The sequence below is a fragment of the Erithacus rubecula genome, assembly GCF_903797595.1.
Source record: "Erithacus rubecula genome assembly, contig: SUPER_Z_unloc_6, whole genome shotgun sequence".
NCBI lineage: Eukaryota > Metazoa > Chordata > Aves > Passeriformes > Muscicapidae > Erithacus > Erithacus rubecula.
Window position 1 is genome coordinate 402,671 of NW_027635650.1, and position 17,849 is coordinate 420,519.

A 17,849-nucleotide genomic window follows, 5' to 3' on the forward strand; every position below is an offset into this window, starting at 1 on the left:
CACAAAGAGGCTGCTTACCTGGCTTGGAAGACTCTCCCAAATGCTCCCTCCCCAATATCTCTCACGTATTCAATATTGTTCCTGGGATACTCCAGGCTAAGCAATTTTGGATTGAGGAGAAGAGGCATGCGCTGGTACATTGGGTTGGGGTGCAGTCGGTCCAGGAGCAGTTCAGAGGGCAGAGTGGTAAGAGTTGGGGTCTCTGACTCTCTGAAACAGCAGAGCAATTTTTGGTCAGTGTGTGCTCAGCCTTCAACCGGGGGAAAACTAGCTACAGCTCCTCCTGAGCTTATTTCTTTCAGAATGGAAAAGGAAGGTGCTGCAGGGGTACTGAAGACACCTTGCAGCAGGTGTCATGCCATATCCCTAGTCACCAGGTCACCTTCTGCTCAGGCACAGGAGTTCAACAGAACTTACATTGGGCAAAGGGAGGCTGCTGTCCCCTACCAGGTGTGCACAGTTCTTCGCCCCCACAAACAAGAAAGTCCTTTTTTCAAAGCAGCATTTCTTGCACTGAATTAAGTTCCAAGCTTTACCTTTTCTTGTTTTTCCACTGTTTTTGACGACGGCAGCAAACCAGAGTGATAATGCCAAAGATGACAACCAGAGCAAAGCTGGAGATGATTGAGATGATAACAGTCATGGAGTATGTAGGGGAAAATGGAGGAGGAGGGGGAAGATTTAGAGTCTCTTCATTTCTTGTTCCCAGTGATAACAATGCTGTAATGCAAATAAAACCAGAGGGTTATGCCTCTGCTGTTTATAGAGCTTTCTCTAAGAGGAATTTACAGAGCTAACCTGTCATCCTGGGAATTATTGACATTACAGGTACAACCATATGAACACATGAGAGGACCGTACTAGGGAAGTTTGGTTTGCAGCAAGCAAAACCCATTTGTGCTTGCCACATGTGAAAATCCAACATCTGGTAAGTCTGATACATAGTTCCCATTAATCTGGGAACACAGTTTTGATATAGAATATTTGCAGGAGTTACAAATGGGAGGTCACATCTGATAGTCTCAACAGTATTCAAATATAGTAATGCCTGGAGTGGGAAAGACCAATGGTGTACAATGTAAACCGCAATGTATCATGTGTCCCAAAACGAATCGGCAAGGAGGAGTCTAAGACCAAGTAAGTACAGAATGATACTTTCCCAAAATATCCTCTTGCCCCCAACAATTTGCATTGCAATCTCAGTGTGTTTGTGGGGCAAATACAAAAAACTAGTTTAAAGCACACTTGGTTGTACTATTAGGGGAAAAAAAAGTCATATAACTATCTGTGGAATAGGTAGAGGCATTCTAGAAAATGCTACTCTCTGAATGCAATGATTGAGAACAGAAAGAAATTTAAACTCTTCTTCTTCTTAATTGCCAGCTAAACTGCAAATTACTTGTGTTGCCTTCAGTCCATAGAACTCCTGTTCCCCATGAAGGAAGTTTCCAAATGCAGTCTTATTTCCCAGAACTGAAATCCAGAAGCAGAGAATCTTGGATAAAATATTTTTCAAAAATTAGTCTGTTCTTTGAACAAGAGATAGGGAAGGAAGAGGAACAAGAATAGCTAAGGAAGACTTAGCTTCTACATCAAAGAACAAAGATGTTTCCTTCTTTTCAGGCTTATTTTTGGTTAAAATTGGGGGAGTTTATTATTGAAAAAAATCACCCTAAACTAAACAACTTTGGAAAACAATCCTGCCTTCTAAACGGTGTGACAAATTAATTTTTCAGAATACCACAGAACATTTCACTTTATCTTTGGCATTTATATGAGCTAGGGCAAGGTTCTTGATTTGCCTGTCTTCACTTTCCCCTTTTCATGTGGCACATTAAACCTTCTGGTTAAAGATGCTGAGTGGATCTGTGAGAAGACCCAGAATTAGCTGAATCCAGAATACAGAACAGATTGGTGTGCTCAGGATGCAAACACCTTGCATGGCCGCAAAACAAACCCAGTGGCAGAAACTGTAAAGTGCAGTTGCCTACCATCTCCACAGAGAGACACGCTGCAGTATTCCCAGGTCACAGCTGGATCCTTTGTGTAGCACCAGGGACGCTCGTTCTCACCTCCTGGATTGCGGCAGTAATTCTCAGCGTCAAACAGCTCAGGGAAAACCTGAGGAGTCCTCCTGTGCAAATGGGGAGCCTTGGGGAGGAAGCAAATTGTATTAGTGCTTCAGCATGATTTTCCCTGTTATTATTATTATTAAAACAAAATGGAAAAAAAAAAAAAAAACCAAAGGAGTGAAGCAAGACAGAGCCTTTCTTGAAATAACCTTTCAGTCACCTGAACTGACAGAGAACACATGTTGACACAGTACGGGGAAGTTGCAGACTGAAATACGAGATTGTAAAACACCAGTGAGATCAGGAATGAAGGCAGCTTGGTTCCCGCTCATCTCTTTTACTGAGATTGGGCTGCCTGACTGTGAGAAACTCCTTGGAAAAGCAAACCATGAGCACAGCTCTCCATTTGGTGGACTCACACTGACACGCACCTGCTCACTCCACTTCTGGCAGGGAATTCCAGACGCTGTGACATTGGCAGTGCCCTGGTAGAACTGGCCATTGCCACTGTAGCAAGACCCTGGGAGAGAAAAAAACATGGGGTCAAGGCATTTCAGATCATGTCCTGCAGCAGAGACTCACAGGAATAAAGTTCATATCATTACGTGTGACCATCTGACAGCATCAGATATGAAGCACACAGAAGGACTAGACAATATAGGAAGAGTATTACTTGGCCTCCTGTTTACATTCTAATGGATTTTGCACTCAATAGAAGGAAATCTGATGACATTTCAAAGAGGGCCCTGAAGCTCTCAGATGGAGAAAACAGGCCATGTCCCTGTGGTACTTTAGCTGCAACACAGTACATCATGCAGAAAGTGTAGGGCAGAGCCACACTGTATGCACCCAAGCTAAACAAAGGGAGAAAGCAAATCATAGCACAGGTTCCATGATTCACAATCTGCATTCTTACTGAAGCACCAATAGGAAGACACTCACATTCCTCAGGTTGGTAGCAGGGAGCTGGGATTCAGAAAGTTGCCCTCCTGCTTCTGTACAGTGCTTATCCCCTTAGATTATTTGGAAACAGCCTATGGTTTCCAGCATGCATGGAAATCATACCCTGAAGTGTGATCTGAACTATAATCTAAGGAATGGTACCAGTATAAAACAATGTTCTTTATAATGAAGATAGTGTAGTCACTAGCATACACAGATGCTTGTTCCAGATGCAGAAAAATTAGGCAGAAAAATATCGAGATTTTATTGCAGGAATGTGCATTAATGTCCTCATAGAATATGTGTCCTCACATACATCTGTCCTAATAGGAGATTTTAATGCTGGTATAATCTAGGAAGCAGAAAGATAGCACAGGAGATGCAGCCTTACACATTTCTATACATAGTAGCTAATCTCTAAACTCAGCTGAGCCAAGGCTAACATTGTGGTAGATGGCATATATTGGGGTCTACTGTATTATTAGCCTTGGTAGAAAAATTAACAAACCAGAAAATTCTTTTGTCATAATTTTGTTTTCTATTATGTTCATAAACTCACAGCTCAGGAAAAAAGAACAAGAAGAAATGTGATATGTTCTAAAATATTGACTTTTAAAGCTAATGTATTTAATCTTCCTGAAAGTTTTGCATAAGGGTTGACCTAGATTTGACACAAAGCTATGTGTCTTTGTGGATTGTACTCTTTTTCATGTACAAGGACCATAGTCAACACACCATCATGACTATGCACAGTTTTCTTCTTGCATCACACACTACACTCAGGATTGCAGTTATGCATTGTGATAGATTCAACTCTCTGAAGTTTCCCCAGATAGCACACACTATATACACACAGGTAGACACACTGCCTTTAAAATGTTAACTCCAGGAGAGTGAGCTTAAACAAATGATTGAGTTCCTGTAGCCCTGAGGCATCCAAATACTTCAGCAGAGGAATGATTGTGGACTTTATAGGAATATTTAAACCCATCACAAACGAAAATAAAATACTCTAATGTGGATTTCTTTCACGAATACATAGATGCCATTTATAACTCACATCTGCAATAAGATAGCAACCTCCAAATGACCAGCACCTGTTGCTCTGCAGAGGTGCAAAAATCTTGTTAAGCTGTCCTGAAATATACTTGTGTACCTGAACCCAGAATTTCGTTTGTTTCACATTCAAAGGCAAGAAAAGCTGTGCCTGAAACATGCCTCATGACACAGCTAGTAATAAACATAAAAATTATTTCTGCACAGATCTGAAATAAATGTCAGTGGAACACCTTAAAAGATGAATGTGGAGAGCTTTAGGGGCAAGAGAAACACTAAGAAAGAACCTCTGAATCCTTCATACTCTGGGAATGTAGATGTTTTCACATATTGTCTTGCTACAATGAGGGCAGAGGGAGTAATATAGCTGGTCCATCTGGGCATTAATGAATAATTTGATAGCAAGCTAGAAAACATTTCAGCTCATACTCAACAAACCCTTGTGCACATAACAGTGGATCTAAAGCAAAAAAAGGGGACCAATATTGCTAAATGTTACTGTTATATCTTCCTGATTAATGATCTTAATATTGCACTTCTGGGCAATGCCACTCTATGAAAACGCTGTGGAAGATGAACAAAGAAGATCATGCAAACACAGGAGGATATGTCCTGAAACATTTGTGGGGAGCCTGAAGCCATCCTATAAATGCTCCACTCACAAGCTGACACCCCTCTCTTGTGTTCCCTCCACCAAGGCAGGGATGGCTGTGCTTGCAGGCTGTAAGCACTGGCCCAGAGGTGCTGAAGCCCTTGTCTCCATAGATGCATCACCAGGCCCCTAGGTCCCCAAAATTCCTGATTTTCTTTCTCTTTACTTTCCCTGTCTCTCCGTATAGAAGCTGCCTAGGTGCCTGCCACTGCCAAATCTGCAGACCTCACCTTCTTGGATGCCTGGCAGGAGAGAGATTCTTCCTCTTTTTCCAATGAGGTAAGTTCATTGGCTGAGCTTGAAAGAGCAATGGCACATGAGTGTGCATGTTTCAGCCACAACCAACAGCAGGGTGGGGAGCCTGACAGAAGTCAAAGCAGCACTGCAGGGGATGTCTGGATCTCACCACTGGTCATGGGAGGCTCATGCATGAAACAGACTTCAGAGGTGAGGAGAGTGCTGGGAGCTTAGGGTCTTGCAAAACCAGCCTGACACAGGTAACCATGTCATTAACATATAAGGCTGGGACAACCTCAGAATCAGAAATACAAGTATGGGAAGAGGGGAACGAGAAGCAATGGGTAGAAAGAAAAGGAAACAGCTGGAGGGAAGGGCACCATCTAAAACCACCATGCCTCTCTCATACAAGGTTACCAGACTACGGTCTCCCCAGCTTCCAAAGAGCTGAAAATGTGTTCCCCCATGCCTTGGATATGGAAACCCAGACATCCCTCAGTAATAAATTCAGCCAGCCAGTACCAGCAGAAAACAGAAAAATACTGTGCTAATGGCAGTTTCAATGAAGAATACCATGTCCATCTCTAACAACATAGAGTCTGGAGCAGTCTACTTACTGGTTATGTTCTCCTTCTTAAAATCTGTAAAAAGACAAGACAAGATGCAAAGAGGGATCATTCAGGATGCAATATCACTGGATGATCACTTACAAGCATATTACAGGAAAAAGTTCCCTCCCCAGCAGTGCTTAAACAGCTTGTTTCTTTGCAAAGGCACCTGAGTTGCAACTTTGCTACTATTAAGACTGGTTTATGAGATTGTTATGATTGCTATGATCTTAATAAAGATCCAGGCTTTATTTACTTGTGGGATTTTTCTCACAACCCAGTTGCATGAGAGAGGCAAACAGCCAAAGCAGCTGTCACAATTCCATGTACAGGTTCTGACAGGACAGTACCCACCATCGGCTTCCACTTTAGTTGTAAACTATGGATCGTGCCTTTCCCCTCTCCCTTACCAAGAACACAGCTCTTTGGACACTCAGCAGCATGTGCCACCTTACCAAAAAAAGGGATGTGAGTGCAGGAGCTGGGATTCTGGTGCAGGCTGGGCAACCTGTTGCATTCAGGAAGAGCAAGCAGCATCAGCCCTGGCTTGTAAATCCCCTTCTGAGAGTTCTCCTCCATTGAGAGCCACTCCTTAAAGCAGTAGAGATCCTTTACAGCAAGGCAATTCTCTCTACATTGTTTTGCAAAAAACAGTGAAATACAGCTGTCAATGTCTTGAAAAGAATGGATGCACTTAGCAGTGATGTGCAGGGGTTATGCAGGCCGACAGAAATCTATTAACAGGGGGACACTTTTTAAAGCCGTCTATCTGGCTTGTAAACCATAAAAGAAACTGTATGAAATGCAACAACTTACTTTTTAAGAAACACACAAACCTACATTATTAAAGAAGCAAGGTTATGCTCAAAACACAATACATATCAAGCTATGAGGAGTTCATTCCTATATTTTTCTACAGACTTTTTGACATAGAATGGTTTGTGTTGGAAGAGACCTCAAAGATCGTCCAGTTCCAACACCCTGTGGTGGACTGGGGCACCTTCCACTTGACCAGGTTTGTCAAAGCCCTATCCAACCTGGCCTTGTACACCTCCAGAGATGGGGCATTCACAACGTCTATGGGCAACTTGTGCCAGTGTCCCACCACCCTCACAGCAAAGGATTTCTTCCTAATATGCAATCTAAACTAACCCTCTTTCAGTTTAAGACATTCCCCCTTGTCTGTCACTACATGCTCTTATAAACGGTCTCCCTCTCATTTCTAGAGTTGGAAATTTTTTTGTTCTAAAATTTCTATTCTAAAAATGTCACTTGGCTTCTATAAATTGTACATTGTCCTCTACTAAAAGCAAGAGTTGAACTTCAATTCTTGATTGTCTTACATTAAACATTTTGCATATACTTTTAATCTTACTGAAAAAAAAATAGTAATTTTTTATTTTCTCTACAGGCAACTTTAAAGCCATTTTTTCCAATGTAGATGCCTGCAGTAAAAGCTTTAGGTTGCCTGGTAAAAAAAGTGACCTGTCTCCCATCTAATGTATTAACTCCAGAACAATGTGAAACATTCTCTGACAAAAAAATGGATGCTTTGGATGTTTAAATGGGCCTTATATGAGAAACTTTTTAGTGAAGAAGGGCAAGGCAGAAATACCTGCACTGGAAAAAAAAAATTAAATAAAACAAGAAAACACACCATACTGGGGATTTTGTGGATTTGTTGTATTGGCCAATTTATCAGGGATTTGCTTATTCATGTAGTCATTCTTTAGAGCCTGGGTTGCAAAATCAGCATTAGGATCATGTGCAAAGATTTCTTTTGCACAGCTCAACTGAAGTCTTTCTCATATCTGCAACCTTTCCAACCATCACACAATGATGGAGAAAGAGAAAGATACTTCTGGGGTCTGAATTTAACAAAATTTACCACCTGGTGGGTTGAAGCAATATTTTTAATTACACAATGGTTTTGTCAAAAGCAGATGATCATGAGTTTCAGCAGTGGCTAACAACACTGCAAACACTCTAAAACACATGAAGGATGGAGGTTATTGGGAATTCTCCCAGAGCAACAGCTTTTCTCTGACAGTAATGGATGTCTTTTAACCCAGCACACTGAAGTCATCAATGCCAGCTGCTCTGTGCTTGGTTTTAGCCAGTCCTGGTTTATTCCTTCCCCCCTTCCATGGAAGCCAGAATGCAGCCAGATGGCAAATTTATCTTTTTTACGTTAAACAACATGTGAAAGAGGAATGACCTTGTGAAGTAAAGAAATACTTTGATAAAGAAATGAGAAAAAGTTTTGCATTTGAAGCATTGGCTTGGGAGATCTGGATTGAATTAGCTTTGTTCATTCCTGGATTCTGGGCATCCTTAAATAAACCCTTTATTCAATGTTCAATTCCAAAATGCAAAAGACCATTCTTCTGCAATGCTGTCTGCTCCAGGGTTAGAGGAAGGTTATCTGCGCCCTGGAAGAATGGTAAAGCAGCCAGAGAGAGGGATGATCAGTCACCTCTAGCTGGGTTCATGGTGTTGGTGTAGCACCTGTGCTGAGCAGGGAGAGTTTGCTGAGGTCACATGCAAAGATTACTTCAGGTTATTATTAGAAATGTTATGTCATTTAAATGACAGGTGGACAAAGAACAGTAATGGCAGAAGAGAGCAAGTGTGCTACTAGTGTTTCTAGAGAAACACAAGAGACTGTGTAAGAGGAAGTGGGGACATATAGATCCAAACAAAGAGAGACTTTCCCCAAAACAAGACTGTTCCCCACGGCCTGATCACTTCCTATCAGCAGTGATTGAAACAGAAACAGTGGGTACTTCTGCTATTGCAATAGCAGCCAGCAACAAGAGGCAGACTTAATCAAGAATTATGAGACAAGACATCACTTTCCCTTAAGAACTCTCATTTTAATCAATTTGCATCTAAATTTATATTAAGTGAACTTTTCCCATGTTTTCTTCTCATGCTTTCTTCTGTTTAATTTCATTTCATTTTACCCCCTGATTACTTTCATAAAATGTTTACTCAGCCTGTCAGTTGTTATTCTTGCTAGCTAGCTTCCAAACCAAATGCATATTAAAAACCAACATGGGCAGAAAAAAATTGGTGCAGAAAATAAATAATAACATAAAAATACATGGACATACATTGAGGGCAGTATGTCCCTCAAAAACTGGGAGAACTCTCCAACATCTGAGAGAGTTAAATTCTTACTCATGAAGTATTTCACCTGAAAACTTGTGTAGTCTAGCCAGCTTCTGCAGAAAGCTATAAAGTTGTCAGTAAAAAGTAGTTAAGAGAGTTGGAAAGTAACCAAGACCATGTGAGATGTGTTCAAGAGCCCCCAGACCTCTCTCAGCCATTAAGAAGGATATATTAGATGTCTGAGTTATCAAAAGGAGTATTGGACTCTGGAAGAACTGCTGTCCAGCTGATGTTCTCTGAGGAATTGGGAAGGATGTTATTCCAGGACTTTTCTTATGAACAAAGCTGCATTAAAATCAGATGGGGAGAGGGGAGGGATAATTAATAAAAACCAACATTGACTCATGGATTTGAAGAAAAATGGTTCCAGGCAAGCCCATTAACATTTATACATATTTGCAAATGTTGTAACTGTTAGCTCAGCTGCATCAAGATCAAGTGCATATTTATGTTGACTGACTTTAGAAGTGCCCCAGAAGTAGGAGGTCTTCAGTCAAATCACTGAGAGTTCTGGTCCTGCAGGGCCACTCATGGGCAGGGGTAAATGAAGCAAGGCCAAGATCTAACTGAAATAACTTCCAGAGCAATGTGCAAAACCCTTAGCTGACTAATGTGCTGTGCATGTGTGGCTGAGATATAAATACTGACACAGATCTTGAAAAAAGGCAGCGAGTTCATGTGTTTAAGAGCACAATGACAAAGAGAGGAATATTGAGGTGGCAGGGAGGAGCCTGTCAGGAAAAAGCAAATTGTAGTACTTAGTTGCATGATTATCCCTGGATATCTGCACATAACCTTTGATATATGCTACCCTGTGTTGATGGTAGAATATTAAGCAGCATAGGTATCAAACAGAGAACTCAATGTATGGTCAATATTCACACTGTGGTTTTCCCCTGTGCCTTTGTTTTAGAGATATTATAGGTGGAACAAAAAAAAAGTCCCAATCTCAAAAACAACATGCTGCTAATCATCCTAAAAAACTCCTACATAACTGGAGAAATTGTTGCCATTAGACATCTGGCCCAAGTCCAGCAAGCAGTGGGCTTGCCATATCTGTAGAAAAGATTTGATTTGAAACACTAGGGTTGTGGCAACTCTTCCAATAAATGCAGATCTGAATAGTATTTTAAAATGTGTTTCAAGGCAGACAGGAACAAAGCAGTGGACTTTAGTCAGGGATGTCAGCTGCTGAAATGTGAAAGGAGTAATGACTAGTTTTTAGGGGCTGAATATGTCAGGAAAAAGAAAGCTTCACCCTGATGTATGTGTGAGGAAGGCCATCCTCTGCAAAGCACACCAAGCAGTCACAATTCCATTATAGCTAAAAGTAAGAAAATTTGCACTGGTCAGAAGAGGAAAAGCTATGTACATAGCTTGGAAAAATCTGTTTTATCTAGTCAGACAATCTGGGAAAGACGTCAAATTTCACTGCAAAGAGAAAAGAAAGAAACTCGCCTCCACGGCCATGATGGGAGGACAAGGAACAGCGAGGGAAGGACTGCTCAGGAGGTTGCATAGGGAGGGAGAAGTGTCTGTCACTGGGATGTGTTTACAAATACCTGTCAACAGTAGATTAGCTACAGTAAGAGATGCTTTGGACTCCTCAGGATCCCTGTCAGCCCAATTTCTCTGCATATAGAAGGATACAATAACCACATTGGAGTTTCGATTCATCAGGTACAATCACACAGGCAATGTCTCTGGTCTCATCATTGTCACATTTTTGATCATAGCAGGAAGTGCCAAATGATTGGTTTTTTGCCTAGGCCGGATTTGTTGCGTCTTCTGGAGCCACATTTAGTCAAGTTTCCAAAGAAGCAATTACTCTTTTTAGTAATAAAGAATATACATACTGGCCTAGTAGGACTTAACAGAGAACAATATGTTAATTACTGAATCTACTTCTGTAATTCAAATGGATACTTCTTCTCAGCACTGTCCTCCGAACACCTGATATAATGTAAAGGTCAGGACTTCAAATTCAGACCATACACTAGCAATGAGCACAGTGAGAACTGAATCAGTTTGTGTGTACAGAGGAGAGAGGAAAGGGAAAACCTGTGCACACCTAGAAGGCCCAACTTCACTCAGTTTCACTTGCTACTGCAAGCCTGGACAGTCCCTCACCACTCCCCTGCTGCATACATATCCCCATGTAATGAAAGTGAAATATGAACAGGTTTTTCTTCATTTACCTGCACACTGGTTTTGGAGCTGGCCCAGCTCCCGAGGGATTGCACTCCTGGAAGATGTAGTTACACAGCAGAGACTCAGCAGCCGGTTGGCAGAATGAACTCACCATTTTCAGTTCAGTCCAGGCAGTGTGCACAAGCAGCTCTTGGGTCTCCTCTGGGTCGGTATACGAGGAGTTGAAGAAAACAAGAGCATTCTTCGCCAAGATACCACCACACACCTCACCTCTGTATGTGCTGCAGTAGCCTGTGTCACCCTTGTACATCCTGCTGTTAAGGACAAGAGCACACACACAGTAAGCTCACAGATCTAAATAGCTGCATGAGCACGAGGGCCCTATTTCTGAATAAAGTGGCATGTGTAAGGCTTACAGAGCTCAGAGGAGATGCTAGATATTTACAACTACTAAAACTAGCTAATGTAATCCAAGAATGAAACTTCTGCGTAGTGCCACCCAGGTGAGCTCCAAGAATGAGGCTCTGGCCAAGGGTTGTTAACATTATAAGTGGGCTAAGGACTGAGCGATCACATAGAACCATGACCTAGCATGGCCCCTCACCCTGACCCTAGCCTCTAATGGGAAAATATTTTACTTTCCTACTTCCTTGCAGTAGGGATCAGTCATGCTGCTTGTTGCAGTCCCGTGATTACTCAGGATTTTTCACTCTGCTATCTAACAAGAGTTTAATTTAAGATAGACTTGATGAGCAGGAGCCAGGTAAGTTCATCATGTACTGGAATTTTTTGCAAGATCAGACCAACTTCCTGCCTGCCCCTCCTCAGCTCCTGTCGCACTCCTGACCCTGCCTCTCTTCCACACTTTTAGCTGGGGTCTCAGAGACAAGGAAGGCACAAGTCTCTGTTTTGATTACTGGTGTTTCTCTGCAAGGCACATCTTCTCTCTTCACCACATCTCCCATTTTGCAAAGTCCTGCTGCATAGCATGGAGACAAAGCTATGCAGGAGCAATAAAAATCACAGTAGGGTCAACTTCTTTGAGAGCCATTTATTTATCTTTCCCATGCTATTTGCATCTAGAAGGAGATCTCTCCTCACTTCCCTTCCTCTCTTCTTCCCTGTGGCCATCAAAAGGCAGCAGAAGGGTAAGGGCAATGCACAGGTCAGCCATGCTTCCAGGAGCTCCCACAGTCACCCAACAGCAGCAAGGTCTGTGGGTGAGGAGGTGCCCTCTGCCTAGGCAGCCCGTGGGGTGCAGTGTCCTTGGCATGGGAGGCAAAGCTGGGAAAAGAGACTCCCTGTGTGTGGGGGATGGCAAAATCAGGGTAGGGAGGAGGGCTGGGTGCAGCTGTCCCCACTGCTCATTCGGTCAGTGTAACTGGGGTCAGAGAGTTCAATTCACAACATGCCAACCATTTGGAGCAGTCAACAGAGCTATTTGTATCTTTGCCTTTTATTTCTTTGCCCTGTCCAAATAATCACCCATTGTTAACTCTGGGGTTCCTTGCTATTTTTTCTTCAGAAATCTGGACATACATGGAGAAGGGATTACACAGGATGCTCACATTTATGTCCTTCAGATGATGTTCTCTATAGATGACACTCCCTGACCCTGTTTTAGCTGCTCTGTTTTGGGGTTCATGTGAATTTTTTCTTTAATTTCTTTTTCTGCATCACATCGGATAAAATAATACTGGAAGGCACCAATCCCTTGAGGTTTACCAAAAAGGCAGTGATGATTTTACATTGCATCATCCCAGGTTTCATGGACACACCTTCATGTGACACAGGAGTCCCTCAGCATGCTGCACTGGTCTCACAGCCCATGACATCTGCACACAGCAGGTATCCCCAAAGCAATGCACTGATTCTAGCACTCTGATAGAACTGTTCTTGGCATGGCAGGGGTCACCATATTTACATTTTCCTGATGGTTCCCATTGTGCTTAATCTGAAAGTTGCATCCTTCCTGTGCCCCAGGGGCAAAAGCAGGGACACATGTGTATGGGGCAGCTGTGCTGCTGGCTTCGGGGTGCAGCAGATGCAGACCGAGAAGAGCTAACAGTGCTAACATTAAATTTCCTTGCTTTTCTGAAATATGTAAGGAGATAGAGACCAAGTTGCAATAGAGAAGTAGCAAAAACATGTTTCTCACAATGGTTTGTCACAGAGAGGGAATGTCAGGCAGCACATGCTGAGAACAACTATAGGACAGATGGGCTGAGCACTTGATCTCTGTCCCCAAGCCTGCCATCATCATTGGGTGGTCACTTAAACACTTACAAACTTCCTGAATCAATTTTGCAAGATCCTGTGATGGAGGCAATAGCCTTTCCAGGGAGTCTGTGTCAGTAGAGTGGCAAAGCCATCTGCTCAGACTTTCCAAGGCTCTGCTCTTTTCTGTTAAAGGCCAGAAGCTCCCAGCCAATCTCCCAGGCTAATATTCTCGTTTTCTTTCCAGACTGATCAGCCAGTGCAGCATGTAGAAATATGGAAGGATTCTGAAGAGAAAAAGCCAGCTAAATTGGTCAGTCTTAAAAATTACTTAGCAGAAGTTAATTTCTCATGATATGTATGAGGCTTTACTCATCCATAACTCTGCTTGGAACAAATATAACCTTCTCTTGCTCTAATCTGGTGAGCACTAAACCAAATTATGTTTATTAACCATGAATAGGGAGGAGTCAAACTTGTAGCTGAACTTTGCCATGAAAATTTACAAGGTCAAGGGAAACTGTGGAACTGTAAGCCAATAGAATTTCCTTCAGAATATTCTCCCCACAACTGTTTTTCACACACCCTGACTGCTGGTTTGACTCGAAGCTATCGTTATCCCAGCTTAGTCTCCAATTATGCCTCTCTAAAGGAGCTCTGTGATCCCTTTGGGTGAACCTCATCTGCACAGCTGGCATGCAGAAACCCTACTCCTTCATTTAAACCAAATTAACCAAACCCCCTTGGTTCATCATTCTTCTTCTCCGTAGCCCAGAAAGAGCCTCCACAAAACCACAGAAAGTCATTCTTACCTCCATTCTGCCAAGTGGCACCAGATCCAGGAATTGTGATGAACCAGGAGAAAGAAGAAATGGAAAAGACATCAGTGACACTTCATTGTTCCCTCTGAGATGCATAAGTCAAGATTTTCGTGCTAGGAAATGTGTCTGACAACTGTAAGCTGTATGAAAAAACTGCACCTAAATTCTGTTCCTTTTTTTGTATCTTCTGGTGGGGAAGAAAAGTAGGCCAACACTGAACACAGTAAAGTGAGAAAGAATGAAGAGGAAGAAGTGGATTGTTGATGGTAGTGCCAGCGGAAGTGGACTGCTTTTTATGCCTTTTATGCTGATCCTTTGGTTCCTATGTAACCAGCAAGTAGCATTCTCTGTTTAAGCCACATAGATATCCATTACTTGAGGCAGCAGCTGTAACAAGTAGGAGAAGCTAGTACTGGAGATGTGGCATTGGCACACATCAGTAGCCCCAGCTTGCAGTTCCACAGGGAGTTGGGCAGTGCCAGCATAGGGAGGAGGCACTGGCCATCAGCCAAGAGCCAGGGCATCTCTGTCCTGGGAGCCTGGTGAGCTGGGGCAAGGCCAAGGCAAACTCCTGTTCAGGTCTAGGGCAGTGTTCTCCTCCTGCTGAGCACACGCAGCTGGGGGGAGAACGACTTCCAGCAGCTCAAAGTATCTGTCTGCTCCGCTGCTGTTGGAGACAGATTTGCCTGGGCTAAAAGAAGTGGGGATGGAAAACACAGCACCAAGGGCTGAGTACCTTGTGGGGCAGTTTCCTGTTATTCCTTTCAATGCCCTTTCTTTAAAGGGCATTAATATTTTCTCAAGAAAGCAGAAGGTAAGGCACAGAGAGATGAACAAGTACCTGCCTGGTTAAAAGCAGGACCAGGGCTACTATCCCCTGTCCTGTGTGATTCCTCTTTCCTCTGACTAAATCGCCCTGACTTTCAAAAGAGTCCCAAGCTGCCACCTTTTTCTATGCTGTTAGGTAACTCTGATAGAGGCTCTTTGGAGGTTCATTTTCACATTTGAGAGATGTCTCTGAGAGAAGAGACAACTCCAGGCAAGGCAGGGTACAACCATCCTGCTTTCTGGATGCCAACTCCTTGTGAAGCTGAACTGCTTGAAGCTATTTTCACTTTGCTGTTAGATGATACCAGTGCTGGGTCACGACCACAACTTCCTCCACATGGATGAACTTACCAAGTGTGCTTCTGGGACACAAAGTACAAGACAGCATCAAACATTCAGGAAATGACAGCTATGCCCGTCTCCCAAGTGTAAGAGTATATGAGGAAATAGCCTGGTGGAGGATGTACTTGTACTGAAATTTAGGCCTGTGGACACTATCATCTCTCCAAGGCTTCCTCTCTTCCTCAGAGTACTCCACATCCCTTTCCTCTTACCCAGCAGGAAAGGCTAAAAAAACCAACGGCCTCTTCTTTCCCTGCATACCTGAAATGCTGATGGTTGCTGCTGCTTTTGCAGCTCCAAAGGTTTTGCTGTGCTTGTTTGTGGCAAGACAAGTGAACAGGCCAGGCCGGGTGACGTACACCTGCAATCTGGAATCAACCACTCTGTCCTTGACACTTTCTGATACCGACTCTGCAGAAACCTAAAAGAGTAAAAGCCAGTGCAGTAATATTTCCAACAAAGACAAACAAACAAACAAACCAAGGAAAAATCTAAGAGACAGAGTCCCAAGCATTTAAATTAGCAGAGGAAGATGTGGTAAGGAGACAAAAGTGACGGAGAGCTAAAGCTGCTGAGATCTCTCCTATATCACACTTCAGCAATACTTTTGCAATTAGATTTCTGTTCAAGAGGGTCATAATCACAATTTGATTTATGTAATTGAGCTGGCTAATTACTACAGGGTTTCTTTTAGTAGATTGCCTCTTCATGCCTTAGCAAGGAATGGCACAAGATGACTTTGTGAACATCCATCATACAGAGGAAGAAAAGAAAATAAAAGAAAAGAATTTTGAAGTCATTGATTCAGGATTAATATGACCTCTGCCATACTCTCAAAGCAGTCATGAGCGAAGAAAGTGCTCTGGTCCAACACTTCAGCAGATACATGGTAGATTTTCTTATCTTGCAACTGGAAATATGAAAGAGACTGCAAATATGATCATTTTAGCCAGCTCTTTTCCCGGATCGGTAATTCCCAGTTAAATGAGCTTGAAGCCTGCTGATTTTGGCAAGTTGGGCTTGATTTACCATCAAGTCTTTCCTGCCAACATAGCATTCATTAAAGTAGGAGACCGTGGTACATACACACTCTGTCTTGCAGAGGCAGTGGAAGGAGACTATTGCCTACTCTAACCTTATACTGATAGGAAGCATCAAATGTAATTCATGTGAGGTATGTTCCTTGTGGATCCCACAGGTGTGATCTGACTCTAAGGATATTGCAGATTGTCTCCCTGGATCCATCCCAGCAAAGCTCTCTACCTACATGTGCAACTAAGACAGAGATATCAGGTTGACCTCCCTGGAGGCTGGTAAAAATGTGCTTTCAACGAGACCTTTCAGTAAAATTAAATACCCATAGGTATTGACAGCAATAATCAAAAAAGCAAGAAGGAACTTATCAGTGTCATAACATGTCTTGTAAGAAGATTGGATTCTGTATAAAAAAAAAATGCTGAAAAGAATATATTTGTTTTTTCTCACTCAGAGACACTCACTTGGAGCTGTGGTGAGAGAATGTTCATGGGGAAATCACTAAATAATCAGACTAGCACAGTTTGTAAGCACTGTACCAAGTAATGTCAGTCACTGTGCAAATGGAGGGATCAGGGATATTTTTGGCCTCATAGCAAGAAATCAGTTCAAGAGGGATATATTTTCACAGATATCTCTTTGTTACAGAGCTGCTCAAATTTAGTTTTAGAATTCTTTTCTCTCCAGAAACCACTGATCACTAAAATGGTGTGGGGATCTTCTCAGAAGGAGGTATTTCCTACAGGCCACCCCTGCCTCCCAGCATCTTGGTGGGATAGCTGCTTGCCATGAGCAGCTTGTGCTAACCAGACTTCTCTCCCTGCTGGCTCCTCAGGCCTCAGGTGTACTACATACAGCAGCACTGGACTGTGCCTGTCGAGCACAGAAAACTGGGATTGTTTCTTCCTTGGGGTGCAGGAGGAAGAGGGTGCTCAGGTAACTGCAAGTAGTACAAGCAGTATTCAGCATGTACAGTGGAAAACCACAGACAGGACTGTGGACCTAGGACTTCCACACTGGCCATCTCTTGGTTTTTTACTGGAAACTTCAAGATGCTGCCTTGTGTTAATTGATTCCCTTTCCTTTTCAAGCACATTTCCTGAGATTTTGTTTCCAGGAGTCATCTTTTTAGCCTCCAAAATATCACTTTAGCTACCAGGAAATTGGAGACCTCTTCATATCTTCGCACCTGGCTCATTATTTCCTGGATGCGTGGAAAACTACATTATAAGGTCCATGATGCCCTGTGGTGCCTAGCAGGAGGAAAATGAAATGTGTTTCTATTTAGGTAAGCCAGGCAGCTGCTGCACAGAGGAGTTTCCATCCTCCTCTTTGAGAGCAGCTCAGTAAGCTCAGCAGACTCCCATTCTTTGAGCCTCAGGACAATTACAGGTCCATGTTCAGAGACCATAATGCCACAGGCATGCTGAATCTTCAAATGACTCACCACTGCTGTGAACCAACTCTCAAATTCACCATCTCCAGTCCACTGGCTTCCTGTTGACTCTCCCAGAGATGGGCTGTCATTAAGGTTTCCTTGCCATGCTTAAAGTGAGGCAATCTGGAGCACTACCCTCCTGGGACTGGGCTATGCCTTTCAGACAGGAGTGGGGCAGAGCAGATATAACCAGTCATGCAGTGAGTGTCCCAGGCAGGGGCTGAGCATCATCTCATGTTTCACCTCAACTTCTGTGGGATCCACCCATCGGGATCT

The 17,849-nt window shown here is 42.9% G+C and overlaps 1 protein-coding gene across 1 annotated transcript in view; it reads right to left on the bottom strand.

Annotated features, from left to right (window-relative positions):
* MUSK (muscle associated receptor tyrosine kinase) overlaps window positions 1–17,849 on the bottom strand; it is a 55,125-nt gene that overhangs the window by 9,793 nt on the left and 27,483 nt on the right. The window contains exons 7-15 of the mRNA XM_079331664.1: window positions 15,362–15,521; window positions 13,922–13,928; window positions 10,940–11,206; window positions 6,023–6,198; window positions 5,577–5,600; window positions 2,504–2,592; window positions 1,992–2,151; window positions 537–720; window positions 19–210 (exon numbers count right to left, since the gene is read on the bottom strand). Of these exons, the coding sequence (XP_079187790.1) occupies window positions 19–210; window positions 537–720; window positions 1,992–2,151; window positions 2,504–2,592; window positions 5,577–5,600; window positions 6,023–6,198; window positions 10,940–11,206; window positions 13,922–13,928; window positions 15,362–15,521 (1,259 nt within the window). The remainder of the gene's footprint in view (window positions 1–18; window positions 211–536; window positions 721–1,991; window positions 2,152–2,503; window positions 2,593–5,576; window positions 5,601–6,022; window positions 6,199–10,939; window positions 11,207–13,921; window positions 13,929–15,361; window positions 15,522–17,849) is intronic.